This window comes from Andrena cerasifolii, chromosome 16, assembly GCF_050908995.1.
Source record: "Andrena cerasifolii isolate SP2316 chromosome 16, iyAndCera1_principal, whole genome shotgun sequence".
NCBI classification, from domain to species: domain Eukaryota; kingdom Metazoa; phylum Arthropoda; class Insecta; order Hymenoptera; family Andrenidae; genus Andrena; species Andrena cerasifolii.
The window spans coordinates 5,386,197-5,412,882 of record NC_135133.1 but is presented as its reverse complement, the minus strand read 5'-3'; the positions used below and the strand labels follow the sequence as shown (position 1 = coordinate 5,412,882).

Genomic DNA, 26,686 nt, shown 5'->3' with positions numbered 1-26,686 from the left:
TGCGGTGACCACTGCTGCTCGAAAGTCGATCATCTGAAATAAAAATTTCAAAAGAATTTACTTATTATATTATATTATCTAGTATTTAAACGAAGGATTTTTTATCCGATGCTTAGTTTTCTTTTAATTGACGAAAATCAAGCAAGATTTATGGTAAAAATTGAAATTTTTACTTCAAACATCAGCCATTTTTTCCCAAATCAATATTTCGAAAAAACCTTCGTTCAAATACTAGACAATACAATATAATAAGTAAATTCTTTTGAATTTTTTATTTTAGATGATCGACTTTCGAGCAGCAGTGGTCACCGCAGAAGCCTTCTTTTTTAGAGAACCTTCGAATGATGGACCATAACTTAGTTATTGATAAATATTTTTAAATAAAAAAAATACGATGCACGGTACTAGATGCAATCCTTAAAAGGCAAAAAGATTTTTTGAGAAATATGTCATAGCTTTTGAGTAAAAAATTTCCAAAGACCACCCTTCTTTCGGCGTCCTGACTGAGCACGACCCCTTAAACGCTGGCGCAGCCGCGGCGGTGTTGCTCGCTCGTCGGCAGCACTGTTGGAGGAGCTTTTGTTTAGAAAACGCGGGCGTATCACTGTTATCACAATTCCGAGAAATATCTCTGCCTTCGACTGCATAGTGTCCGCGGTGCGTTGTCCTTCCCTCTCGATCAGCACGCTAGCCAATTAGAATACTCTCGATACCAGATCTCAAAGATTAATAATTGAAATTAGCTATTCGCGAGCGGCACGCTCGTCTATCCGCTTCCGAGCACGTGTGCGACCCACTCATCGCTACGCCCATGCCGCTTGCTAGAAAGCTGGTTACTTTTATGATTCACGGAACTTATCTTTATGGTCAGGTGAGTAACGCGCCGTTCCCGTAACAATGGGGAAAGGTGGACGGCAGATGAATCCTTCACCCTCTTGCCCTGAGCGGGCGAGCCACCGAGCGCCGCGCGGCGACGTTTTCTCACGTACGAAGATAACGAGTCATTTGCGCGGCCTTTCACCGCACCATCGTTTGTAAAACACACGCACGGCCCCAAAGGCACCTCGATTAGGAAACCAGCAGCGTGGCCAGTGTTCCTGGCCGGCGAATAACAGTCCTCCGAGGGGCCGTTTTCACTGCGGCCTAGAAGAGACGCTTGATTCTCGTCCAGAAGTCGTGGGCGAGCGGCAGACGTCATTGGAACTTGCAACTTCCTCGACCGGGCCGTCCTTGAACGGCGAATGATATTTTCTGCGCGCGCGAGGGGCGGCTCACCCCCTCTTCCGTCAGTGTCACTGCTGGGACAGCGCAGAATTATTCCTCGCCGAGTGGTCGAGAGGCTGTCGTCGCGTCTCCAGACGAGCCATATGTCCGAAATGTAAAAATAATCACGAAACGGCATTACCGCCTCGATGTTGGCGCGTTAAAGAACAGGCTTTGATACTCCGCTCTTATTTATCCCCCGGCGGGATTACTCGCGCGCGTCCTCGCGGGGACATTAATCTTCGAGCGGCAGGGTCGCGTTCGAGAGCACAAATATTGACTTACGCGCGAAATTCGAGGCCCGAGGCGAATATATCGAGCGACGCGCGAAATCCCGCGGCAGACAGAGCGCTATGGGATGCTGAATACTTGGCGCGGCAGGAGTTATCGTTCGCGATACAGCGGCTCGTTTTGAGGAATTTCAATGGAGACGACGGGAAAGAAACGTGGACAACGATGTAGCGTAGCGTATAATAGCAACTTCCAGTGGCGGATATAAGGAAAAAGGCTCAGGTGGCGAGCCTCCCGAGGGCCATTTTTTTCAGAAAAATGAATAGTTACTTTACTGAATCGGACTAAGTGTAGTAATGCAGAAGAGAATATAGTGTTTCAATAAAATCATAGGGTGGGTGTACCGTTTGTGGCCATTGCACTGTTTTTGGCCATGTGCATAATTGTCTTATTTTTAAATTCTTTGCAGATTATTATTCTGTGGAGAATTTCGCATGATAAATATTTTGTTTAGTATACCGCCAGAAATATAAGGTTATACTTATTGCTTACACGAAAAAATATTATATTTTTTAAGAAGTGGCCACAAATGGTGCATCTACCCTAATTTTGTTTTTAAAACTGCCCGTCTTTCAACGCCAGCTTCGTGAATTTATTTAACAAAAACTACAAGTTTATACTATCTGGCGTTATGCCTGCATATTAAGGTATGTATGAAGTAAAACTTAGAATTTTTTTTAACTTTTTTATCGCACATATACACAGACATAGTCGGTGGCGCAAACTTCTTAAAAACAGTTCTTTTCCGACAGGCGTTGATGTGGGAACTGTTCTCCGAAATGGAAAAACTAAGGTTTATTTTCTTTATTACGTTTATTGTTATGATTGGAACCATAGAGGCCCCCTGACAATAAAAACTTGCAGAATGACAGCATTTTGAAGAAAAATCTTCGATTTTTGCTGATAAATTTAGCTGTTTTCGTTTTGTAGAATTAATTTTATACAACATAGAAACGCGTCCGAGGTTCCAATCATAGCGACAAACATACTGAAGAAAATGAACCTTAGTTTCTCCATTTTGGATGACTAGAACAGATCCCACACCAACGTCCGTCCGAAAATAATTCTTTTGTAGAAGTTTGAAATTTCAAAAAATTCTGAGTATTACTTCAAACATGCCTTAATATGCAGGTAAAACGCCGGATAGTATAAACTTATATTTTTTGTTAAATAAATTCACGAAGTTGGCGTTGAAAAGCAGGCGGTCGCACTACTCCTTAAATCCGCCACTGGTAACTTCATAGCCTGTTAGATCGGAGTCTGATCGATACCTCGTTGCAGGAACGGGCTGATCGTGTGCCTACGCTTCTTCGCGCGACATGCCCCTAAACAAAAACAACACCGCCACGCGCAAATTAGAGTGTCGGTCTTGGCAGCGACCGGGTCCGTGAAATAGATTCCCGGAAGCTATTATTTTCATTTTGGCCGCTAATGACCAGCCGCGTAAGAGTGAAAAGCCGGTAGTCATCTTCCGGACACGATAATACGCTCTCGCCGGTAATTACATTCGTTAATAGACAGCAACAGGCATTGTACAGGGTGGTGCGCGGTAGCCAGCTAGCTGGAGCAGCGTTGTCCGCGCCGGCATTACCAGGGGATTACATAACCGTGGACGTTACCCGCGATAATAGCGATCCTGCTCTATTGACGTGCCGATAATACGCGTCGGTTGCATTATTATTAGAAACGTAAATATTAAGCTGCCGGCGTCAGCGTTATTTATAAGTGTTGCACGTTATTCGCAAACGAGAGCTACAAACTCGTATCGCGCTTGTCTCCGCCGAAGGCCGCCCCGCTGGTGGATTTAAGCCACGCGGAGAAGCGGCGAGCGATCCCCCGTTGCCTCGAGCACGGACAATTCGAGGGAAAGCCGCTCTTAATGAACACAAAGACCGCGGGCAGGCCCGCGGCGAGCGCCGCGACGGTGAGAGCCGACGTGTCTTCCGTCGTCACGCAGTTGGACGTCGACGGGAAAATGCATCTGGCCCCTGGCCAACTTCAAAAATAATCCGAAATCCGACGGATTCGCCGATCATCCGCGACCACCTTCGTCCGGCCCCTGGCGGCATGCAGCCGTGCTGTGCACGTGCGACGTTCACCCCCCCGCCGGCTGCAAGGATCCTCGTAACAGGGATTAAAAAGCCTGGAAGCCTCGCGAGCCGCCACGACCACCGACGTTCCCCGCGAATTCCGCGAATCATCACTATTTCTGTTTTGTCCGCTTTGGCAAGGGTCGGCCACGTGCGTGTGTCCCACGCGTCCGTCTCGCCCACCGCCCCCTCGCAACCCCCTGCTCGGAATAAAGAGCCAACGCTTGCGAATAAAAGCTGACAGAAGAAGGACAGAGGAGCGTGACAGGGGTCCCCGAGCAGAAATCGCCTGGGCGTCGTCCCCGGCCTGGGTCTGATTCACCGGAATCAATTCGAGCGGCTCCGTAGCCTCTGGACGAAACCCGAGGAACGTTTTAATCCGTTCGGTTGACGCAACCGTCTAACGGGTCTCGCGATGACGACACGGCGCGCGATCTCTCCTCGGCTCTGACCGCGGCCCGTATTTTTAAATCCCCGCCTTTTATCTCGCGCCGAACCGCGAATCTTCCGCGATCGCCGCCTATAAATCAACCGAGGCCTCTCTCGCTGCTCCGCAGGCCAGACTCTCTCGGTGGATGCGAGCTCAGCGAGAGTTCCCTCTCGGGGGAGCCGAGAGGGAAAGAGAGGGTCTAGGTGGGAGGGGAACGCGTTGAAAAGGGATGGCGGGGTCGAGGGAACGTGGCGGAGAGAGACAGGGAGAGAGAGAGAGAGAGAGAGAGGGTGGGAGGGGAGCGGGGGCGAGAGAAGGATAGAGAGGTCTTTTGAGACCCCTCGGTGGTGACCAGTTTAGTTCTGCTTGGCATTCGAACCGCACCGAGAGATCATGTGACAGAAGACACGAGGATCCTTGCACCTTGATCACCAGGATCTTAGACACGGAGGAGCGCAGAGGCCGTGGGACGATCCCGCTCGCTGATCGATCGTATCGAACGGTCGCGATCCCTCGCGGTGCCTTGTGAATTTCTGACGCCAGGACGTGGTTCGTCGCGCACGTGCTAATTGACTGGGGCCCGTCCACGCGGCCCCTTATCGGGGATTAACGATCCCGAGGGTTCAATCGACCCTTCTCCGCGACAAGGAGGACCCGGTTACGAATCGGCGCCGGGCGACCCGAGGAACAGGCTCCAGGCGTTCGTGAACGGTGGATCCAGGATATCAGGAAGCGCGAGGGATCGGCTTCCGCGGAAACCGCCAAGGATGACCGCTCGTAAAAGCGCGGAACGGCAGGCTGGACCCGACACGTAACACGTGCACTCGGCTCGAATCAACAAACGCTCGCCGCTGGTAAAAACCGCTCGCGCGTACATTTGTCCAGGAGGGAACGAGGAACACGGCGGGGCCGCTGGTCTCTCGCCTCCGTTGCGGCGGGGTGCGCGCTCGCTCCGAATGACACTTGTGAAATCGGCGCGCACATTTTCGCCGCCTCGAGCGAGCCACTGCGGCGAGGAGGGTCGTTGACAGCACCGCGCGCGATAAATATACCGGTGTGCGTACGTTCGAGCGCGGTGGCGAACGTCCGCCGCGAAACATTCAGGAAGAATCGGTTCTGCCGCCGAGCTGCTCGCGCTGGGCACCTGTCGCGCGAGCGGGCACCCGAGAAGCCTCTTCGCCTCGAGCCGCGCTCGTGCTCGGGCAGTCGCGCCGAGAAGCCGCGGGCAACGAGGAAACAACGCCGGTCGGAAGGGTCAACGGGAGCAGATATGAGGTCGTTTGGTCGGTGCGCGATCTAAGAATACCGCGAGAGTGGATCGTTGAACCGGGGCTTCCTTTCTTTCCACGTGTCGAGAGACCCCGAGGGAAATAAATCAGAAACTTTCTCCGAAGCCCGTCGACGCGCCAGTAGCTCGTAAACTATGTCGGGAGACACCACGTCCGACGAGGAAGGATCGCAGGAGGACACTCCGCGGTACGACGTCGACGATCTGGAGATCATCAAGACCATAGGTGAGTAGCGTTCGTACACCGACTGTCGCGTTGCAAATAATTACAAGCACTCGGCCAGTCCATTTGGATCTAGCAGCTCGACACTCTGGGAAGAAAGACTAAAGTACCTTGCACCGGTAGAAGCATCTTGTGGATCGAAACTAGTTATTTAGCTTGGCTAGTTCAAAGCGTTACGGACCACAGACCGTCCCAGTAACCCGCCGGTGACGATATCCCCCGATACGTGTCGCGATCTCGTGGAAAATGTCAGTGAGGAACGAGCCACCCTCGATGCGAGGAAGTGGGCCACTGGAGAGCGAGGGGCCACCGAGTGTATATTTAACTGCTCGTTAAGTCAGAGTTACACGAGAGGCTCGATCCGTAAACTGCAGGTGTTTCGTTCTCGGTTTTTCAAACATCCCGGGCGCTGTCTTGCGAAATAATTATTTACACGACGAACAACGCCGATAGAAACACAAACCGCGGCCTCGAGGCACACTTTCGGCGGCTAACGAACAGGCCGCGGCGGGAAACGAAGGAGCGCGGGGCTTCCGTCACGTTTTTCGGGGCATCCCGATTTCCACCGAGCAAAACTCCGACACACTGACCCCGACGTCTACCGCCCGTAATATACGATATTACGCAACGAGGCGCGCACATCAAACGGTACCTAAATAAATCCCCGGGACCATTAATCCTTTATCGTTCCATTTGCTCCAATCGCGCTTCGATTAAATTCGCCCGTAAAACAGCACGGACGCGGGCTCGCGAAGATCGATCAGGACAGATGTGCGGACACCGCTTCCTTCAGACGTAAAACAAGTTTTGGACGCGCACCAAAATCCTCTCGAGTGTCCATACGGGATGAAAAAGCATCGTATTAAGGGGAGCGTCTGGCGCGGGCGAAACTCGAGCGAAGTCTCACTCCGCTTGGAAATAAATCAACGATGGCCCCTCGAATTAATCAACCGATCGATAAACGGCGCTTGTCAACTCACTTAATCCCTGCTAAGTCGCTTTAGATCCTAAGGGAAACTCCCTCGTAGGTTTCATTAACTTTTCGCTGGCAAAATCGCCGGGGACCTTGAGGCACACAGTGGGTGGCCAGAAGAAAGTTGAAAAATCGTACTTCTACAGGTCCGCGTAACGAACTTGATACTAGGCTTTAGGTATTACGTTGGAATCGCTGATCTATTCTGGGAAACCCCCGGCGTATGCGACATAAATCTTGGGATATAACTCTTTCTAATGGAACTATCTTATTTTCGTTGCCGTTTACAGTTGAAACTCTCCTTTGACCGCTACTGTACACCCGCGAAGCATGGAAATTACGAGTGTTTGCCGCGAACGGGGGGTATTTAAGGGGTTACCTGCCGTCAGGGGGTAGAAAAAGAATCGATTCTTTGGGAATTTATTTGAGAAAGTACACGCATATTTTTATGCAATGGCTTTTGTATTCAGATGAGGGACGCTTTAACAGGTTATTATATTATGTTTTGGTATAAAAATATTTAGTTATTGCTCAATTACAACTGATTTCCCGGAAGCTGTTTTAGAAACACGTTTTGCGGCGACCAACATTATTCAGAACTGGGTCATCTGAAATAAAAAAACCAAGAAGATTCAGTTAGTACAATAGTTTAGCTAGCCTTTAATCGTTCCGTTTTATAAAATATTAATCTGGGACAAAATGGCAGATGTTTAAAGCGAAGTGCTCGACTTTCGTAGAAAGTAACACTTATTTTTCATCCATAAAATAAAAACTATCCATTGGAAAAACAAAAGCTTCGATTAGAGACTAGAGTCGAATGTCTAGAAGAAACCTACAAAGTTTCAGAAAGATCGGTGAAGCGGTTTCGAAGAAATCGTGGTCACCGTTCTAAAAACAGCTTCCGGGGAAATCAGTTGTAATTTTGCAATAACTATATAATTTTATACCAAAACATAATATAATAACCTGTTAAAGTGTCCCTCACCTGACTACAAAAACCATTGCATAAAAATATGCGTGTACTTTCTGAAATAAATTCCCAAAGAATCGATTCTTTCCCTACCTCCTGACAGTGGGTAACCCCTTAATATAGTATTCGCCAGAAGCTGTTTATCATTGACACCTGTTCCCAGCCTGGCCCTGGCAGCCACCGCGATACCTCTTCAGCTCGTGCGACACGTTTTCGCTCCTTATTCGCGGGGTACGCTGCCAATTCCGCGGTGCACGCGAAACAGTGTCGATAAAGCGCGAGGCGATCCGCCGGTTAATTTCGGCACGGAGCACAGGGCCAGATCGGCGTTAATTGGTCGCGGTACGCCGAGCAGGCCAACTTTGGTCACCTGCGCGCTCCTGGGAAAAGTGCATTAAACGGACCGAGGATTAAATGCCCGGCTAGAGAGAGCGTTGATAATTAACGGCCGCTTAAATGATCGATAACGCGCCCGTGCCCCTTTCCTCGCACGGCATTCCGAACGGCAGCGGCGAGAATAATTAACGCCCAAGGTTGGATGCGCCTTGCAACGGAGAACCGTACGCAATAAGTGGATCGAAAGTCCTGGCCCTCGAACGAGCAGTCCATTTCAATTACAAAACAAGCGCCGTAAATGTCGCAAGTGTCGGAGCGTGTCCTTGAGTTAGAAAGTCTTCCGACGTTAGCACGCGTGGCTCTGAAACGTTCCTCCTCGGTTATGAGAAATGCTCGCGCACGTAAACGGTGGACGAATGCTCCGCAGGGACCGGCACCTTCGGCAGAGTGGTCCTCTGCAGGCACCAGGGGTCTCCGCTGGCTCTTAAGATCCTCTCCATGGTGGACGTGATCAGGCTGAAGCAAGTGGAGCACGTGCGGAACGAGATCACGGTCCTGAAGGAAGTGAAGCATCCCTTCATCGTGAACATGTAAGTTCCGCTTTCACCTTTCTCCTGTCCGGCCGCGGAAGATCCACGAAATCGTCTCGGCCGCGATCCGCGCTGTCTATGAGCGGTGACGGGAATGCCCCGGCCAGAGGAGCCGCGTTAATCGCGCATGCGTGGGTAATTAAGAAAGTTGTGCGTTTGTCGGCCAAACTGGAAGAAATTGTGGAAAGGAAAGCGTAACTGAGAGCGCGAACGGCCGAGAGTGATACCTGCTAATCTGCCGTGAACGATTTACGCCATTACCGTCCAATTAGCGCTCGGGACGGAAGAAAATCGGCGTGATCCCCTCCCCCCCTCGCTCCGTGGCAGTGAAACTCTGAAAATAGTTGGCGCGGCTGTTCCGCCAGCGAAAGAATCCTAGTTTTAGCCGATTCAGTTTCTCCTGCGAATCGTTGCGAGTGAAATTCCTCATTATTCCTTCCCGAATGCGACGATCAATTGGAGAGTTCCTTTCTCCCTTTCTTCTCACGGCGCTTTTCACAACTTTTGCCGGCTTTCAGGCTTTGGAGCGGAAGGGACGAGGCGAGAGTCTACATGCTGCTCGAGTTCGTCGCTGGTGGCGAGCTGTTCTCCTACTTGAGGGCAGCTGGCAGATTCTCTGGGCCCACCAGCTGCTTCTACGCCGCGGAGATCGTCTGCGCGCTGGAGTATCTTCACAGCAAGCACATAGTTTACAGAGACCTCAAGCCCGAGAACCTCCTCCTGGACAGCCAAGGCCACTTGAAGATCACCGACTTCGGCTTCTCCAAAAAACTCACGGACAGGTAGAACACCGACGGCTCAACAGTCGCGATGTGATAGAAAATTGACGATGCTCTGCCACGAGTGGCGTGTTCGATTGGTATCCAACCAGAAGCAAACACGCCAGTGGCGAAGCGGACACGCCAGTGGCGGATTTAAAGCCGGGAATCCATCGGGAAGCTAAGCTAAGCTAAGCTGTGCGATGCTATGCTATGCTGCGTTTTAAAAAAAATTAGCTTCGATAGATTCTTATGGAACCGTTTCCACCAAAAGCTAAGCTAAAACCTAGCACAGCAGAGCATCCGCGTAGCTTAGCTTTCAGGTGGATTCCCCGCTTAACAGGGCCGTCGATGAGCATCGTTAAAAAAATATGATTTTTTACAAACTATAGTTTTTTCTCTACTATTACAGTTAGTCTGTTTTTAGTCAACTACCTCTTCATCTTCCAGAAAAATGGGCCCCTGCCCAGAAGGCCCCCTAGGGCCCTATCTTAAAAAACAGCTGTATTTGTATTCTCTACTATTACACTTACATGGGAAGATCCCGAACCCGAAAATTCAAAAAATTCTGAAACTTAGTGAATATTCAGTCAAAGGGAGTGTAATTGACCCCTGAAAAATCCGGTTATTTTCCGATTTTGTGTTATAACTCGTGAACTGTAAAATAATTTGTTTGCCAAATGATAGATCTAATTGAGAGAAGTAACTTTTGTCTTGAAACCTTTTTTCTGTCTCTTACAGTTCACGAGTTATAACACACAATCAGAAAATAGCCGGATCTTCAGGGGTTAATTTCACCCCTTTCGAGTGAATTTGGACAGCAAACAAAATTTGCGTAGTAATCAGGAGGAAATCCCCTACACATTCGCAAAGTTTCAGAATTTTTTGAATATTCCGGTTCAGGATCTTCCCTTGTTACCCCCTTTTTAATAAACGACCTCTTCGCTTTCCGAAAAATTCGGACTCTCGAAACGTTTTACCACCCGGGCCTTTTTTCTTAACATCCGCCACTGAAGCGCGCAAATATTTTATTAGCCCTGTATCGCTTGCTCCTTAACTCTCCATCACCTTTCCGATGGTATCTCTCGAAACTATCCCTACCGAACCGCACAGAGAACTGCGACGTGGCTACTTAATTATAGAGGAAAGCCGCGGATAGCCGTGCGCGATAAACAAGTTTCCACGTTCCACGCGATACCGCACCAGAAAGGTACTCGACGCTAATTATAGTGAATAATCGTCGTGTTGGTAGGACCTGGACTTTATGCGGCACGCCCGAGTATTTGGCGCCAGAAATAATTCAGAGCAAAGGACACAACAAAGCAGTGGACTGGTGGGCGCTCGGGGTTCTGATCTACGAGATGCTGGCTGGCTTCCCGCCATTCTTCGACGACAATCCCTTCGGTATCTACGAGAAGATCCTTAGCGGAAGGATAGAGTGGCCGAAGCACATGGACCCCATCGCCAAGGACCTGATCAAGAAGCTCCTGGTCGCTGACAGGACGAAGAGACTGGGGAACATGAGGCAGGGAGCTGACGATGTAAAGAGGCATCGTTGGTTCAAGTTGGTCGAGTGGCCATTGGTAATTGACGAACTTTTAACCGATCGGTCAAGCGTAGATGATTCTTCGATTCTCATCTTTCAATGGTGGATGTGCTTCTTTAACGTAGACTCTTCTCGTGAACAGGTGCCCCAGAGAGCCCTAACTCCCCCGATAAGACCCCGAGTGAAGGCGCCAGGTGACCCAAGCTGTTTCGACGATTATCCTGAGACAGACTGGCGCTCGCAGCCACCTCTGCCGCCTGAACAACTGGCCCTGTTTCAAGATTTCTAAAGGAAACGCCTCGAGCCGCTCAACCTTTCTGCTCGTCGATCAGACTCGAAGCAAAGTGATTTAGGAAATACGTCGAACCGCAGAGTAGATCGCAGGATCGTTGAGACTCGAAATTGTGTATAAAACCTCGCGAGCTCTATTCTTCATCTTCCTGTACATAGCTACCCCCTTTTGTATCTCGTTGCGCATTATTTATTTACACACGCTATGTAGAATAGACCCTCGCTGTTGCTATCTTCTTCGTCGTTGCTTCCGCGAGTCCCCAATTGTAAATAAACAAAAAAAGATGATACCGAAGGGCATATCAGGGTCGCAGTCGAAGCGATACGGAGGTTCGTATCGATCTATGTTCCTTCTAATACGTAAGCGATAGAAAGTGTTCCCACAGAAATTAATATAATTTTTTAAGAGGATATATATGTAAAGTATTGTAACAACATGTATGTGATACAAATCGGGTAATAATTAAATCGTGCGTTTTTTTAAAATACCAAACGCTAAGCCACCACCCGTTTATCTGAGCGACACGAGCCCTGTACGCGAACCGGAAAATCGATGCCCCTCGCGCTGATAATCGCGATAAAATCGGCCGCCGTGCCGGCCGCGGCGGTCTGATTAATTTCAGAGGGGGCGATGAATAATTCACGCGATACGTCCACACGTGACCCGGACAGGCTCCGATAAAAACGCGAGTTCCTGCGCGGAGGGAAATCAGTACCCTCGCGGCGACTAATTTCAAACGACCGCGGGCACCGAGAGCCCTCGATTCTGAACTGTTCTTAAGCGATCGGTAATGTCGAAACAATTCGCCGTCAGGAACCAAGGGTTCTTATACTTCAACAACGACAACACGAACGTCCAGAAGCGACCGTTCGGCAAAACGATTCAAGTGGCCCACGCGAGGGCTATCACCGACGCGTCCGACTCTCCCAAGAAGAGGGATAAAGTGCCGACCGTTCGAGACGTGGTGAACGATTTCTTCGAGAGCACCTCGATGCACGGTTTCCAGTACTTTGGGAAAACCGACATCCGGGTCGGTGTCTTCGGCAAGATCTTCTGGGCCTGCACTATCCTCACTGGATTCGTCTGTACGTTCCGGGGGACGGTTGCGAGCGCAAGGATCTAGCGTGACGGTGTAACGATTTCAGGTTTAAGCTTGATGGTGATACAGTTTATGCATCGTTACAACGACAACCCAACCAACACCTACATAAAGTCGTTCTACAATCCGATGGTGGAGGCTCCGTTTCCAGCCGTCACCGTCTGCCCCCTGACCCCAATTCCTCTTCACAGACGGTTGGCGATCTTCGATGGAATCACTGTGCCCGAGAACATGAGCAGAGACGCCGTCATGAATATTTTAAAGTACGTAGGATGATTGTAACTGATTCGGGGTGGTGGGCCGAGTAATTCGGGAGTGGGAAATCCGACGCAGATACGGCAACTACATAACGCTCCCCTACGCGACAAAGCAGTACAAGGAGATCGAAACGCTGAAGCTGATACTGGAGGCGAACCACTGGAGTCTTACAGACTTCCTGAAGCTCCTCAAGCCCTGCGAGGACGTGATGGAAGGCTGTTGGTGGAGCAGCGAGCGTATAGATTGCTCCGAGTCCATCAAGATCTCCTACACGTCCTACGGGCTCTGCTGCTCCTTCAACTATCTCCTCGAAGATTACGTGGGCCGTGAAAAGCAAGTATATTAACGGTGCGTAGTTGTTGGGATCTTATCACACCTTTGCTTCTGATGGTGCTTAGAGGACAACCGAAACCGAAACCCCTGACCTCCGTGGATTATGGTCGAAGGAGTGGGCTGAAGCTGGTCATAAAGAAAGACATATTCGCCCTCGACGACGACAACGTCGAGGAGTCCAACGAATTCACTAAGACGGTCTCGAATAGTGACAGCATCATGGTATACAATCTTAGTATAATTTATATCGAAATAATTAGCTATCCGCTCCTCCAACAGGTGCTCCTTCACCACAGCATGGACTTCCCGGGACTCAACACCAACGCGTACATTGTGCAGAAGACCACCGAACTGGAGGTAATAATATTGAACTTAAGGGTACTAGGCACTCGTTCCTGTCTAAAATGAAGCATTTCTGCTTCAATTAATCGCAAAGAAACAAATTGACACTGCGACTTGTTCTTTGGCATCAAGTTTATTAACATCATAAGCTTTAAGGAACATGTTTGTTTTAATGAAGCTTTTTAAAAATGTTTCTTTTGTTTTGTAGTGATAACTGGGAAACGGGGGTTCCAATCGATTCAAATCAAAGTGGAACACGTTCACAAAATGTGTAGTTTCGGACCGTGCCTAAATCGAAGGAATTTCACCTAAATGAAAACTCTTATTCTTTATGAAAAGAAACTGAAACCCCATTGATGAGGTTCTACCCTCCTCAAATCCCCAAAAGATGAGGTCTTACTTTCTTTTCATAAAGAACAACAGTTTTCATTAACTTCAATTTAGATCCGGTCCGAAACTAAACATTTTGTGAACATGTTCCACTTTGATTTGAATCGCTTGGAACCTCCGTTTTTGAATTATCACGGGGAGAAAAAAGGAACATCTTTAAAAAGCCACTTTAATGATCCATCCTTAGCGTCATATGTAATGCATATTTTTGACTCAACAAACATGTTTGTTAAAGCTTATGATGTTAATAAACATCATTCCAAAGAACAAGTCTCAGTTTCAATTTGTTTCTTTGTAATTAATTGAAACAGAGATGCTTCGTTTTAGACAGGACCGACTGCCTAAGTAGAACCCTTAGTTAAGAAATTACTAGCTTCCGAAGTGGTCACCGAAATGTCCCTCCGAAAACACCCAGCTTCCTTCCCTAGCACTACGAAGCTAATCGAGTGGATCCATACAAACTATTCAAAACTTCCCAGGTGGGCATAAAGCCAGAGCTAATCAAGAAGCCAGCGGACCTTTACCACCGTAACAAAGCCAACGAAGTAGTCGCCGTGTGCATCGCGAACGACAAGAACATCCTCGAGTACTTCCCCGTCTATCGGTACTCGAACTGCTACGCGAACTGCAGAGTCAGAGCCATGATCAAGCTGTGTGGATGCCTGCCATTCATCTACAGCCACATCGCGAAATTCCATCAGATCGACGTAAATAGACCTATCCGCCACCTGTGATCGCGGCACCACGAGCAATTCTTTTTCAGTCCTGCGAGACGGACGGCCTGGCCTGCATCCAGATGAACTCCAAGCGGATAAGCATCGTCCGAGACGTTCACAACAACAATTTCACGTGCTCCTGCCGAACCCCGTGCGACGACGTGATCTACGAAGGCTACCCGAACTCGATAGCCCTGCTGAAGCCGGAACTGTCGGCTTCCTAGTAAGTCCACGCTCCGGATTCCGACATTCGGTTGCCTGATGCCACGCCTCGTTCCAGCAAAAACGTCACGGCCAACAACGCTTTGCTCAGAGTGTTCATGCAGTCGCAGATCTATCAGATCACGGAGACGCTCCCCGCGGCTGACGAAGTTTACCTGCTGGGTAATTTGAAGGGAAGAGTTGCTAGAGTCTGAAGTTAGCAGAGTGTTCTAAAGAGCCTTCTTTTCCAGCGTCTATAGGTGGGATATTCAGCCTGTTCCTCGGCTGCAGCTTCCTCAGCCTCGTGGAGATCCTGTATTTCCTCGGCCTAATATGCCGCGCGGTCTTCTCGCGTCGACGAAGCGGCTCTGCCATCGGAAAGGGGCGACTGGCCCACGATAACTTCGCAAACACGCGGCCAAGTTTTTCCTAATCCTCAAAGAACTTGTCGGAACACCTCGTCCTACTCTCGGCGAGCGATTAAACGTCTCCCTTTCTCTTCAAGCTCCTCAAAGATTCGCACGCGGCGCGGTGCGACGTAAATCGATCGTTTCCTCGGAACCGTAGGCTTTACAGAACTTCGGTGGATCTATTGTGCAACGAGTGGACGTGCATGCGAAAAGGAAGACTCCGCGGCAATTAGATCTATTTCGAGCGATTGCTGGACCGCCGCAGAGGCGGTTTACGTGCGTGGTCGTAAAAATATTTACTACGGCGAGTTAATACTTTGATGTTCCCTCCGCGGATGCGGTGTTCGCAGCGCGGAGACCTTCGGCCGAGTCCGGAACCAGGGACTCCCGGAGGCAGGCCAACTCAATCACCATCTCGCTCCTGTGCACTTGCTGCGACCGGAACTCCCGCCTCTCCGTCTAATTAATCATCCACGTTCATTCGAACCGCGCCCACGGTAACTCGATCCCGCTATGAAACGTTTAGCGGGCGTTAAACGCGAGGCTATTAAACGGAGCTGCGCGACGAAACGAAGCAAATCATCTTTACAGCGCTTGCGTCGCGGAGAAAGGGGATGAAGTACCGCGACACGTTGCGGACGTTTAACGTCCCGGTTCCCCGGCGCGGCTCTATTTATAAAGTAAAAGTATTCCGGACATTCCGAACCGAATAAATCGGTAACACGATCGCCGATAAACGCCGGCCGGTTACGCAACGCGGCAAGGGTAGGAAATCTGTTTCGCCATCGTGCTTAGCAGCGTTCGGATAGAGGCGATGCTCGTAAAGTCTATTTTCGGGAGTGCTATCGAAAATACCGATTCGGTTGCTCCGTACGCCGACGTGTGGCCGGCACACCGGCGTGGAAAAGAGCTGGAAGCGTCTCGGGGCTATTCTCGGCTAAACGCCCACGTGTTTCTTAACCGTCGCTCCGTATACTCGAAACGTTTCCTCCGCGAACGCGAACTCGCCGTGTATTTTCCCCTCCTATTTCCGAGCGAACGGATTCTTTCCGCGCCCGGCGACAGCTCGACAGGCGCCACCGTTACTTCCACGAAGTGCGCTTCACCGCGGGGCGCACGGTTTTTAACAATCCGCGAGCTGGCTACCCTTTCGTCGCTGCACCGCCAACGCCACTGTTTCTGCTAAGGCTGCATCGTTTCTCGCTTTTATTAGAAATCAAGCCGTTTCTTCGACGACCGTTCACCGTGGCCGAAGAATACATAGGGTTGCATAGAAAATGTATGAAAGGGTTTCACAGTCGTGGACAACGTGGGGAGAATTTAAATGGGGTACACTCGACTCGTTCATTTTGGACTTCTCGCGCAAATAGTTGCTGGGCAGGCTGGACGTGGAACGGAAGAAGAAACCGGTGGAAGATGTGTCCCGAGCGATCGATCGAGGGGGTGTCTAGCTGTTGGCGTGCTCCCTTGGTGCTTGCTTCACTCCTGAAATTGGCGAGAATGGCCAGGTATTAGAATAATCGAAGACTTTCATGGAAAGTCGCTTTTGTCGCGGAGATTTCAATGATCGCCACGGTAAGAAGCAACCTCTCCAGGGTAACACTATCATTCACCGAAAGGGCAGAGAGATACGGAGACGATCCACTTACCATGCCGAGGAATGTACTTGAGTGTTAAAACAGTCCCGAATACAGTAACCAGAGACAAATCAGTAGAAGAATGAGAATGAAGTAGGTGGTCAGGATGTTCTTCGCCTCGTGGGCTGGCTGTGGCATTTTTCAGGCTTCACGGAAGGTTCACGGCACTGAATGAAACGGCAGGAATCTTCTTCTGCATCCACCTTCTAATATGTTCGCGGGCGATATCAATCGTCGTTGCTGATTTTATTAACACCAACTGCCGCTGCGTATTGCTCGACCAGTCCCTCGAAGGTTGTTTGAGAATTTAAATATCAAGCTGGCCACTGGGAATCTTCAGCCTCGGGGGTCGCTCGGTCCAGAAGGGGATGACAAGCACCGCGCCACTTTGCGTCCGATCATCGACTAGATCACTCAGCGCAGGATCCGCAAAGAATCCCGAAATTCCTCCAGGAACCGTGGTCGGATCCCCCACCAGCCCGATCGTTTATGCCACGTTGCACCTTCCCTTGTAACTTCTGCTCCAGGATTGGTAGCCCGGGTCCCACCACCGTCCACTGGTGTGCGAAACCAAAAAGTTCCACCACCTCGAGTTATATTAAGCATCGTGAATATCCGATACAGCCTCGGTGGAAAAAGCTGCGGTTCGATTCTCGCCTTCCACGCGAAAACAACTCGGGGGTGGCTCCAGGGTCGACCCGGTGGCAACGCCGTGCCTCGATCAACTTCGCCAAGGGATGAAAGCTTCTCCCTTCGATGCGGCTCGTGCGATTTCACTCCACCGTGACAGAGGAGTCGACGGTAGCCACCAAACGCACGAGGGGCCATTATTTTTGAGCGAGGACGCTCCCGACGACGCCCACGCGTTCTTCTCGAACAGATTCACGTGTGGCACCGCGGTATCTCACACGGGACTCGAGCGCGGAGCGAGAATATGGACTGGTACACTTAAAGAATGGGAACAGATCCGCTAAAATTGGCATCACGGGCGCGATAAACAGAGGTATAAATCGACCCTTCTATATAGCGAGATTCGGTCGATGCTTGGGAGTCCTTCGGTTTGATCGATGGCCGGGGCTATTCCGGTCCTCCGCGAGACTCGCTCGGCGAAGTTTTACGTTTGATTAGACCGCGGAGCGAGCTGCTCTTTAACTAATGCGCTCGAACGTCGTCCATCATTCATTCCAGGCCGTCTAATTTTAACGCGTGTACAATGCTCGAGCTTGTCCTGTCCAAAGCTGACGTTGCGTAATCTCCTATCTGCGAGCCGCGTGACTTTAATGCCCGTATAATCGTGCACTTGTAGCTCCTCACCATTGAATTATCAATCGTAAATTCGCGACGCCAAAGAGGCGACACCTTCTCACCTCCTTCGCGGTCAGTTACAGGCAGAGTGTTACACAAAATACATCTTTATTGCACCCATACAAAGATTATTCGATTGGTAACTTACAATGTAAATGACAGATCGATTAAGGGCTATCGCTGGAATGTAAGTTTATCGTTCCGTACACGTTGCTAACGTAGGCACGTAAATATGGCGTTTGTTCCAGCAATAAGACTAACAGAGCTTGACTTATGAGGCACCCGACTGCTAACTGGTAATAAAAAAAAAGACCTTCCAGCGTCTGCGCATTCTGGGAAGCGTTGTTTCATTGCCACGAATGAAACGATCCATTCAGCCGTTTTTATATCCTTGCATTCTTGGCACAAAGTTCGCGATAAAAATAAAAGAGCAGCGATAAAGAGAAGAGACTTTGGCCGCAGGGGCGCCGTGTCTGCCGGGTCGGCGGCTGCCTCGACAACAGCTCGGGCGAATTCGTCGTTTCCCCGTATCAGCCTACCGCTCTCCTGATGACTCGCAAGCAGAGAGACCGCTATGTAAAGCGAAACGAGACTCGCGCTGCTCTCGCGCAACAGATATCGCAGTTGGGGGAACATTTAAGTCTACTTCCTATGTACAGGCTCGCCTATTTGCACGCCTGAGGCGTGCTCTGCCGAGGTGTCCGACGCGACGCCGAGTCACGCCAAGGAGAAGCCCAGCACGTCCTCCAGCGAGTAGTCAAACAGCCTTAAGTCTAGTTTGTACAAGTCCGCCAACTTCCGGAGCTGCTTATACGTAAGCGTGGAGTAGTACTTCTCCAGCTTCTTCGCGGTCGGCTCTCTGTTCGCTGGCTTCGCCGGAAAGCTGTAAAATTAATTAACGGCACTACCGCAAATTAAACGCCGATCCGCCGCGTCGTTTCGATACTACTCACATCACCGACTCGGCGCCCATCCGCTCCAAAACCTCCGTCGCGTCCTCCGCCAGGCTCTCGTACTTGCTCACCAGATTGTAATTAACTAGGCACGGCTGGCAGAGCTCGTAAATCGGCTTCCAGTGCTCGTTTCGCGTCTCGTTCGACGACTCGTCCGTGACGAACTCGACGAACTCGCGGAACGTCACGTCGTCGCCGTTCCTCAGCGACGCCTCGGTCGCGTTCGGCCTGTACCTCTGCCGAACGGGAATTCATTTAATAAACGTCCGTGAGTCCCTGCCACGTCGCGGTGCGCTAGTATCGATGGGTACCTTGACGATCTTCTTCCCGAAACGAGCCTGGAAGTACTTGGAACTCTGGTGTTTCGCCTCGAGCTTGTTCCTGTACGCCGACAGAAGTCGCTCCAAAGGGTGCCTGACCACTATCAGCTTATCGTAGGTCGCTAGCATTCGTTCTATCTCCGGCAACGTGTAATTGCTGAGCCTCTGGAAGTTGCCTGGAGAGTGAGCCCGGTCCGCTGGTATCTCCAGAGGATCGCTACCTGGCCACTTCCCTGTGGCGACCATCAGAACTCGTTTCCAGTTCGTGCAGGCGACCTGATAAAAGGAGCCGAGCATTTTAGGCGTGAAAGGAGGACGAAAGCTTTCAGATTCTTTCAATGTTGCACGCTAATGTTTTATCCGATCCTTAATCGCAGCTGGCATTAAGAAAGTAACTAGTAGAAGAACCGTAGAAACTTCAGGAGAAACTTCGCACGGATACTTTAATTAGAGACTTCGTGTTTAAATTATTTATGAAACTCTTCGGAATCTATCAAGAAGCTGGTGTAAATATATTTTTTCCTCTCCCCTTTTCGCGCGCGGCGTTGAATTTTATTCAGAGGCCAAGAGGTGCTTTAAATTTTATGCTACCATCCTCCCACTCTTCAGAATCATGATTGGTTTGCGAGCAATTGTACGCATTAATGCCCCCTTTCTTTCCTCGTCGCGATTCAGAAGTGCCAGTCCTTGATGCGTCAGCAATAAAGCGTTTAATCGTGCCGCGGTTCATCCAGTTCTCGGCAAAGTGGTTGCTGGCAACGTGGAAGAAACAGCGCGGTTCCACTTCCTTACCTTCGGGACGTAACAGTAGAGCAGCTCGTGTTGCTCGTCCACGAGGATATTCCTCAGGGATTCCGGGCTCGAGACTTCGTTCTCCACGTCGCCGAGGATCTCCTCGCAGTTGTACTGCAACCTCTCCTGGCGCTCCACCAGAGCCGACCTCGCCAAAGCGTTCGGCCCCGTGCAAGAGTAACGGAGGCTCTCCACCTCCGAGGACCTCCTCTGTTCGTCGCTCAAGGTACGATCACCTGCTACGCTCGCCCTTGCGAAGGGTACGTTCAGGAGCAGGAAAGCCATCCCCCAAACGCGGCATCCTGTCATCGTCCTTCCCATCCACCAGGGACATTGAATTACTTTCGCGATGAAATGCCGCGATTCACCGATGCTTCCTGCGAAGTCGTGGAAATGTACGCATCGACTGGAAAACTTCAAATTTACAGCGAAAATTTACAGCGAGTAAAGGAAAGGGTTGGTGATATGCCTCAGGTTTATATATCTTAAGATCTGATTCGTAATTTAAACGGCTTTAAATGTTTGCTTAAAATGTAGATAAACTAATAATGCTATGTGTGATAAAAGGTGGAAGCAGAAGAAAAATGATTTAATCGAATTTAACATATATTATGAAAACAATGTCATTTTCGGCGCTCCTACGAAAGCGAGGGTGGTATGACCCTCTTGCAAAAATCAGAAAAAATAATTCTTTGGAGATATCAGAGATCAAAAGCAAATGAATGAGGAATATTTTATTTTTTATTAACCGAGTTGAAAAAGAAAGAGGTTCTCAGTTCGATGCGTTGGTACGTATTGTGTTTGTCCGCGAATTTCTCCGTACCTACTGGACCGATTTTCGCGAATCTTATTGCATTTAGTTTGGCTTCAATCAGACAAGGTCGAGGAGAAAGAATTATCAAAATCGATTCAGCACTTTTGAAGTTGCACCAAAAATAAGAAATCTGTTTCATTGTTATTATTATCAAGTTCTATATTTTACAAGCATCTCTTTTTGTAGGCCTTCGCATATATTTTTTTTAATAAAAATAGTAATATAACTTAAGTAACTAAAGAGTAAAAAATAAAACGAATTTAAAAAAAATTAAAACCGACTTCGAATAAATAAAAATGCACTGAAGAAAAAGTAGAAAAATAAGGTTTTTCCTTATTTAATCTATGACTCTCAATTTTTTAAGTCGGCGCCAGATTTAAAAATTGAGAGTCATAGATTAAATAAGGAAAAATCTTATCTTTTTACTTTTCAGTGTCTTTCTTATTTTCTTGAAGTCGGTTTTAATTTTTCTTGTATTTTAAAAATCTCGAGGCGCCGAATTACCAGCAGGGGGCCACGATACCAGCTTTTCCTCCGCGATTTCTTAATGCGCCGCAGAATTGTTTTGCACGCCCCTTGAAAAATGATAGCGAGAGAAACGAAGCATCGTGAATCGATTTCGTTGGGTTATGAAATACGAGTAACCGAGCGAGGTCTTCCGATTAAGCGTTATTGATGTCAACTCGCTCGCTTATCGTGGAATCCGAATTAGATAGATTACTAGTCGAGTGGAAAACTGTCCAATGAAATGAGGATATTGATGGAGCTGTTCGAGCGTAGACGAACGTTTCGCACCGCGGACGGAAAGGAGGAGCCGTGATAATCAGGTCGGCCGTCTCCGTTTCGTGCTCTGTTCCAATTGAAGTCCTTTAAAGCCGGTTCTGAATGGGCGGCGTACGGTACGTTTGACATCTGGATATGTAGAACAGACCTTTCCTTTGATAAAGCAGGCGATATTCCACTCGCGGCGATTTAAGGTCAGCGATCCTTCGAGGCCTGCGTTTCCCAGCAAAGTATGGAAATCCATCCGGCGAAGGGAAACCCTGTTCCCAGCTCGATATCTTTAAATCGTGACTGACATCATTCAGCTTTTAAATAGAAATTCGTAACGCCGCGCGAAATGCTTGAGCGCAACGAACGAGCCGCGATAACAGTATCGGTTTATATCGCGAAACTGGCAATTTCGTTCGAAGATAATTGCAAAATAAACACCGCCATTGCGTGCCGAACAGATAAATACAATCCGTGTGTCTCTTATTTCGAAATACAGTATTTCTGTAAATTCTGGGGAAATTTTAAGGGTACGGAAGACTGTAGCTTACTTCCAGTTACTTCTGAAATTCTAAGTTACTTCTGAAATTCTCAATCTCAATGTAGGAACGCGATTCTCGTGCCAGTAAAGTCAATGAAACCCTCGCAACATCCACGAGCGTTCATTGATATTCAGAACTCGCCTGATCGATCGTGAACCCAACTCCGAAGCTGGCCTTGGCCAAGCCCTAATGAATGGAACAAGCGGTAGACACATTAGCATGCTGAATCGCGGCCTGTCTGCAGGAGAATCCACCAGCCCCGATGATCTTCTGCTGCGAAGTAACCTCTGGTACCACTCAAGACTTCAGCAAAAAATCTCACCACCAAAACGAAGAACATTAACACTATTCCTACCGACACTTCACGTATACCTATTCCTACCTCAAATGACCGGTCTTTAGCACAACTTATATTTTTTAATATGGAATGAAGATAATAGCCAACTTGACAGTATAAAAATACAGTTTCTTTATTCAGAAGTGTATCATGTACATACGTATATTTGAGGAAAAGTCGCGAAGTTTAAAGGCGATTCAATTACGTTGTACATAGGAAATTCTAATCGAAATTTTAAGAAAGTTCATTTGACCGGTCGTGGTAGGAATAGTGTTAAAAGTTCAACGTGTCAACAACAGTGGAGGAGTCGAGTCACGAACAGCACCGCCACTAAAGTCTCCTATTCCACGTTACGCAATGGCATCGGCTATTCGTCCTATCTGACCTTATCCTTGAATCGCAACAAATCCGAGATAAACCCTAGGCTTATCAGTGTCTCTGACGCAAAAAATCACGTATCGATGACGACTATCAAGCCACAGTGGACGCTTAAAGCGAACCGTCCAAGCGGAGAACCGTTGCGGACCACTGTCCTCGATACCATCCAAAGATGAGTGAAACTCACGTGTTTCGAAGTGGAGCCTCGGTCCATACGTCGTCAAAATCTACGTGGCACGCTCCATCGGCTGACCTCCAGGCGTGCGTTCTCGAGCGGCCCAACGTGCTCCCAAAAATTCATCGAGATCCTCTCCAAGCCCGACAGAAATGGCCCTCCCGGGAGGAAGCAGCTCTTCTGGCCGAACTCCTAGCGATCGTCGATTCCCGATCGTTGATACTGAGTCACTTGAAACACCAGCGATCCACGGTACAGTTTCGTGAACAGGCTCCAGTCGGCCAAGCCGATGGTCAGGCAGCTATTGCCTTGCCTCGGGGACCCTCTGACATAAGAATGGAACGTGGTGGCGGTTTGTCCAAGTGAAAGAAGCTGCGCGCGCCTCCGTGCATTTCATCTTCGTTCCTTCAGCAGCGAGCACCGTCGCCCTTCCTTCTTCACCTTTCCCACTTTCTGCTCCGCAGAAACTTTAAACACCAGGTGCACGAACTGCGCCCGGCAGGTGTAGCAGAGCCACCTCTTACGCCGTCCACCGAGATTTGCCCTTTCCCCCCACTGGGAAGCATTCCCGAATGCGGGAAGAAAAAATGCCACGAAATTCTGCGGCAGGTAGCAACCGGGCCGAGCGGGCTTTGCGACATTATCGCGACACTTCGGCGCATTCTGCTGAAGCTTGATCCTCGTCAGCACGTAACCCTGCCCCCTCGTTCTTCGGCCAGCGAAAAATGGCTATCGAAGGATCTCCTAGATTAAATAACGCTACTCGTGGCATGCGACGATTTCGAGCGAACAGCAATTGCCTCGCGGCATTTGGTCGCAGGGCTCCCGAGCGTTAGCGTCGTCGACGGCAAGGTTCGCGCGTTCGATTAGCGAAGAAGCGCGGGTGCAAGCCGCTGACTCTATCATTCCGCACGACGCGCGCGTACAAAGGTCCCACCCTAGTCATTCGTGGCCTCGTGGCCTATTCGACTGCCAGAGAAAGTGCTTCACCTTCGGTCGCCATTTGCACCGTCCCGCAGCCACTGGTTCCTTTAGTCTCGCTTTGGACTTCGTCGACGGACCATCCGTCCAGAGTACGCCGAGTCGCCGCGGAGATTCGAGGAGCCAGGAGGAAACCGCCGAGAGGAAAGGGGGCGAAGAGGAAACGCGACGAGATATGCCGCAACCTTGAGCGCTGAATGTCTGAGAATTATTCCGCTCGCACGCAAAAGACACGAAAACTCCCGACGAACTTAGGTAACGCACGACCAGCTTTCACTTTATCCCGAGCTTCTCGAGGGAATCATTAGACGAACGTCGCCGTTCCATCCAAAGACCGATAGAGCGATCCCCCAATTAATTTTAGAAAACCGAAGGTGGCCCGAGCGAATTGCATTCCTCACTCTCGACTGACCTCCTCGCGCAGAGTCGACAGATTCCAGCGACTTCTTCCGTCACTTGCCACTTGTGGAAGAGTGCCTCCTCCAAGCGAGCCTCGAATAATTCTAGCGATAAGCTGAGATCGCACGAGCAGCGAACACTCGTCTGCGAGACAAGCCTCTGCGTGGTCGTATTGATAAAACCGTCCACCGAGATTCCGCAACGCTTTTGAATCGGATCGCGCCTCTGTTTAAGGGAAATGATGCTGCAACTAGCGCTGTGGCTGCTGGCGGGCGTGATTCTTCTGTGGTTGCTGATGAACTACGTAGACCAGATAATCAGCGCGCTATGGGAGATCCTGATACCGATAGTCGACTCGAAACCTATAGATCTGCAACGAAAATTCGGCGAGTGGGCAGGTAAGAGGCGACGACTGCTGCGCAACTTTCCTTCCTGCCTCCCCTTTCGTTTCCTTAAGAGCGTTGTCATTGAAATTCCAGTGGTGACTGGCTCCACCGACGGCATTGGGAAAGCTTACGCCAAAGAGTTGGCCGCTAGGAAGATAAACCTGGTGCTGATCAGTCGAAGCCTGGAGAAGCTGGAAATTACCAAGGACGAGATTCTGCAGGACAATCCGAAGATCGAAGTGAGAATCATCGTGGCGGACTTCAGCAGGGGGAAGGAGGTGTTTGGAAAGCTCGCGGAGCAACTGAAAGACGTGCCGGTCGGAATCTTAGGTGATTACACAGTCGTCCAGCTCGCTTCTTCCTACAAGATACATCGGAACCGTCGGAAGATATTATTAGCCGAATAATAAAACTCGTGAAACGAAAGGAATTTTCGAGGACGTCTTGCCGGCTTCGGTTCAAAGACCTATGTTTATTGTAACTATTTTCTTTCTCTCTTTCAAGTTGATTTTAATCAGTTAAATTTACACGTACGGCTCCGAAACATTCTATTTGCCTCGAGCTACTATTCAACATTATTCAGTTCCACCGCAACAGGCTCATTAAACGCGAGCCGTGCTTCCCCTCGTCCATTGTTCCCGTCGTATACTTGCCGATGCGCGGGCCTAATTATTGATCGAATATTTCCCAGTGAACAACGTCGGTATGCAGTACACGTATCCGATGTTCCTCGGCGAGGTTTCGGAGGACGAGCTGTGGGATATCGTGAACATTAACGTCGGGGCCACGACGATGATGACGCGATTGCTCATCGGTAACATGGAGAAGCGCGGAAGAGGTGCGATCGTGAACGTCTCGTCCGGCTCGGAGCTAGCGCCGCTGCCGCTGATGACTGTTTACGCGGCGACGAAGGTCTACATCAAGAGCTTCTCCGAAGCTCTCAGAGCAGAGTACGCCAGATTCGGGCTGACCGTGCAGCACCTGACGCCTTTCTTCGTCAGCACGAAGATGAACGCGTTCAGCGACAGGCTGCAGGTGAAGCGGGGGGCGCGGGACGCGCGCTGAATTATTTATTTCCCGGACAAAGGCATCGTTTAATTCCCTTCTGTTTTATTGCCGCAGGTGTCGAATATTTTCGTGCCGAATGCGACGACCTACGCGAAGAATGCAATCATCACTCTGGGGAAAATGGACTCGTGCACCGGCTACTGGGGCCACGGGATCCAAAAGCTTCTCACGACATTCGCTCCGGTGCAGATAAGGACGAAGGTCGGATTGTTTTTGAACATGGGCTTCAGGAAAGACTACTTCGAGCAGAAGAGAAGCACCTAGGAATATCGCGAGCATTTTTTTTTTAGGCTTAAGATCGAATACACTATCGACTGTTGTTAGTTTGACGAAAGGGGTTGTTCAGGATGAAGATTGTACGATTTTTAGTTAACTGTTTGCGCGACAAGACCAAATGACTTGTATCTTAAATGCACATGCTGAGAGATGATGCGGGGAGACAGGCCATGTACCGCAGAGAGTATATTATTTTTTTATTAAAATGTATTTTTTACTTATTACTCAGCTTGGGAAACGAGTAACATGTCCTTCGGAATCGAGGCTCCTGTGGATATATTTTAGAAAGTACGAGTTTCTAATGCACACGTTCGTAGATCAGATCTGATATACTTTTTGTGCAAGATTACAAAGTATTCTATTTATTTCTATTACAGTCAAGCCTAACGTCCGATATAAATTTTAATTGCACGGCTTAAGGGGGATGTTACCATTTCCCTATCGCATCCAACATTACCGACCCAGAATAAAATACGGTTACAGCACTATTGGCGGTAAGATTGAATACTAAATAGTTAGTACAATAAGTAGAATAAGTAATCTATTAGTAAATGGAATTATGCATCATACTTCTTAAAATTAGTCGTAACATTCAGACCGTTTTAGATTTTAAATGACTCCGATAAGATTTATTTTTAATAATCTTATTTCAGGCTGAACCGATAACGTTGAGAGTGACATGAAAATGGTAAGGGGGCTCGCGAGCCTCCCCCCCCCCCCCCCGAACGTGTGACACAAAATTAAGTATATTGC

At 49.2% G+C, this 26,686-nt stretch overlaps 5 protein-coding genes across 8 annotated transcripts; 4 read left to right on the top strand and 1 right to left on the bottom strand.

The window, feature by feature from the left end:
- Window positions 1-3,890: 3,890 nt before the first annotated feature.
- Pka-c3 (Protein kinase, cAMP-dependent, catalytic subunit 3) lies at window positions 3,891-11,542 on the top strand. Of its 2 annotated transcripts, none has more exons than XM_076829134.1 (5): window positions 3,891-5,588; window positions 8,292-8,454; window positions 8,973-9,236; window positions 10,465-10,795; window positions 10,901-11,542. In XM_076829134.1, the coding sequence occupies exons 1-5, from the start codon at window positions 5,498-5,500 to the stop codon at window positions 11,045-11,047; spliced, it is 996 nt and encodes a 331-aa protein (XP_076685249.1). In that variant the 5' UTR covers window positions 3,891-5,497; the 3' UTR covers window positions 11,048-11,542. The 2 variants fall into 2 exon arrangements, with proteins under 2 accessions (XP_076685249.1, XP_076685250.1); XM_076829135.1 differs by lacking the exon at window positions 3,891-5,588 and adding an exon at window positions 7,846-8,167.
- Window positions 11,543-11,679: 137 nt separating this feature from the next.
- Window positions 11,680-12,753, top strand: LOC143377631 (sodium channel protein Nach-like). Its single transcript, XM_076829139.1, has 3 exons — window positions 11,680-12,135; window positions 12,196-12,412; window positions 12,483-12,753. Exons 1-3 carry the CDS (start codon window positions 11,841-11,843, stop codon window positions 12,751-12,753), a joined length of 783 nt encoding a protein of 260 aa, XP_076685254.1. The 5' UTR covers window positions 11,680-11,840.
- A 41-nt stretch (window positions 12,754-12,794) lies between these two features.
- Window positions 12,795-14,888, top strand: LOC143377630 (sodium channel protein Nach). Its single transcript, XM_076829138.1, has 6 exons — window positions 12,795-12,962; window positions 13,020-13,097; window positions 13,952-14,179; window positions 14,236-14,411; window positions 14,469-14,572; window positions 14,641-14,888. The coding sequence occupies exons 1-6, from the start codon at window positions 12,795-12,797 to the stop codon at window positions 14,820-14,822; spliced, it is 936 nt and encodes a 311-aa protein (XP_076685253.1). The 3' UTR covers window positions 14,823-14,888.
- A 2,944-nt stretch (window positions 14,889-17,832) lies between these two features.
- Window positions 17,833-23,420, bottom strand: LOC143377626 (carbohydrate sulfotransferase 11). Of its 3 annotated transcripts, none has more exons than XM_076829129.1 (5): window positions 22,836-23,420; window positions 19,807-20,220; window positions 19,006-19,290; window positions 18,695-18,930; window positions 17,833-18,624 (listed from the first exon to the last, which is right to left on the bottom strand). In XM_076829129.1, the coding sequence occupies exons 1-5, from the start codon at window positions 22,860-22,862 to the stop codon at window positions 18,459-18,461; spliced, it is 1,128 nt and encodes a 375-aa protein (XP_076685244.1). In that variant the 5' UTR covers window positions 22,863-23,420; the 3' UTR covers window positions 17,833-18,458. The 3 variants fall into 3 exon arrangements, with proteins under 3 accessions (XP_076685244.1, XP_076685245.1, XP_076685246.1); XM_076829130.1 differs by having other exon boundaries at window positions 19,807-20,183; window positions 22,836-23,407; XM_076829131.1 differs by lacking the exon at window positions 22,836-23,420 and adding an exon at window positions 21,407-21,886 and having other exon boundaries at window positions 19,807-20,183.
- Window positions 23,421-23,680: 260 nt separating this feature from the next.
- On the top strand, window positions 23,681-26,157 carry LOC143377629 (inactive hydroxysteroid dehydrogenase-like protein 1). The gene is made up of 5 exons (XM_076829136.1): window positions 23,681-24,059; window positions 24,438-24,601; window positions 24,683-24,919; window positions 25,281-25,624; window positions 25,712-26,157. The coding sequence occupies exons 2-5, from the start codon at window positions 24,442-24,444 to the stop codon at window positions 25,919-25,921; spliced, it is 951 nt and encodes a 316-aa protein (XP_076685251.1). The 5' UTR covers window positions 23,681-24,059; window positions 24,438-24,441; the 3' UTR covers window positions 25,922-26,157.
- The last annotated feature ends 529 nt before the right edge of the window (window positions 26,158-26,686 follow it).

Bases quoted from the DNA above. Each gene is read 5' to 3' on its own strand.
- Pka-c3 (XM_076829134.1), top strand. From the start codon at position 5,498: ATGTCGGGAGACACCACGTCCGACGAGGAAGGATCGCAGGAGGACACT. The intron at 8,455-8,972 runs GTAAGTTCCGCT...GCCGGCTTTCAG, and splicing joins CATCCCTTCATCGTGAACAT to GCTTTGGAGCGGAAGGGACG. The intron at 10,796-10,900 runs GTAATTGACGAA...TCTCGTGAACAG, and splicing joins AGTTGGTCGAGTGGCCATTG to GTGCCCCAGAGAGCCCTAAC.
- LOC143377631 (XM_076829139.1), top strand. From the start codon at position 11,841: ATGTCGAAACAATTCGCCGTCAGGAACCAAGGGTTCTTATACTTCAAC. The intron at 12,136-12,195 runs GTACGTTCCGGG...TAACGATTTCAG, and splicing joins TATCCTCACTGGATTCGTCT to GTTTAAGCTTGATGGTGATA. The intron at 12,413-12,482 runs GTACGTAGGATG...AATCCGACGCAG, and splicing joins GCCGTCATGAATATTTTAAA to ATACGGCAACTACATAACGC.
- LOC143377630 (XM_076829138.1), top strand. From the start codon at position 12,795: ATGGTGCTTAGAGGACAACCGAAACCGAAACCCCTGACCTCCGTGGAT. The intron at 12,963-13,019 runs GTATACAATCTT...CTCCTCCAACAG, and splicing joins CGAATAGTGACAGCATCATG to GTGCTCCTTCACCACAGCAT. The intron at 13,098-13,951 runs GTAATAATATTG...AAAACTTCCCAG, and splicing joins AGAAGACCACCGAACTGGAG to GTGGGCATAAAGCCAGAGCT.
- LOC143377626 (XM_076829129.1), bottom strand. From the start codon at position 22,862: ATGGACCGAGGCTCCACTTCGAAACAC. The intron at 19,291-19,806 runs GTAAGGAAGTGG...TCCTTTTATCAG, and splicing joins TCTACTGTTACGTCCCGAAG to GTCGCCTGCACGAACTGGAA. The intron at 18,625-18,694 runs GTGAGTAGTATC...TTAATTTTACAG, and splicing joins ATGGGCGCCGAGTCGGTGAT to CTTTCCGGCGAAGCCAGCGA.
- LOC143377629 (XM_076829136.1), top strand. From the start codon at position 24,442: ATGATGCTGCAACTAGCGCTGTGGCTGCTGGCGGGCGTGATTCTTCTG. The intron at 24,602-24,682 runs GTAAGAGGCGAC...TTGAAATTCCAG, and splicing joins AAAATTCGGCGAGTGGGCAG to TGGTGACTGGCTCCACCGAC. The intron at 24,920-25,280 runs GTGATTACACAG...AATATTTCCCAG, and splicing joins CGTGCCGGTCGGAATCTTAG to TGAACAACGTCGGTATGCAG.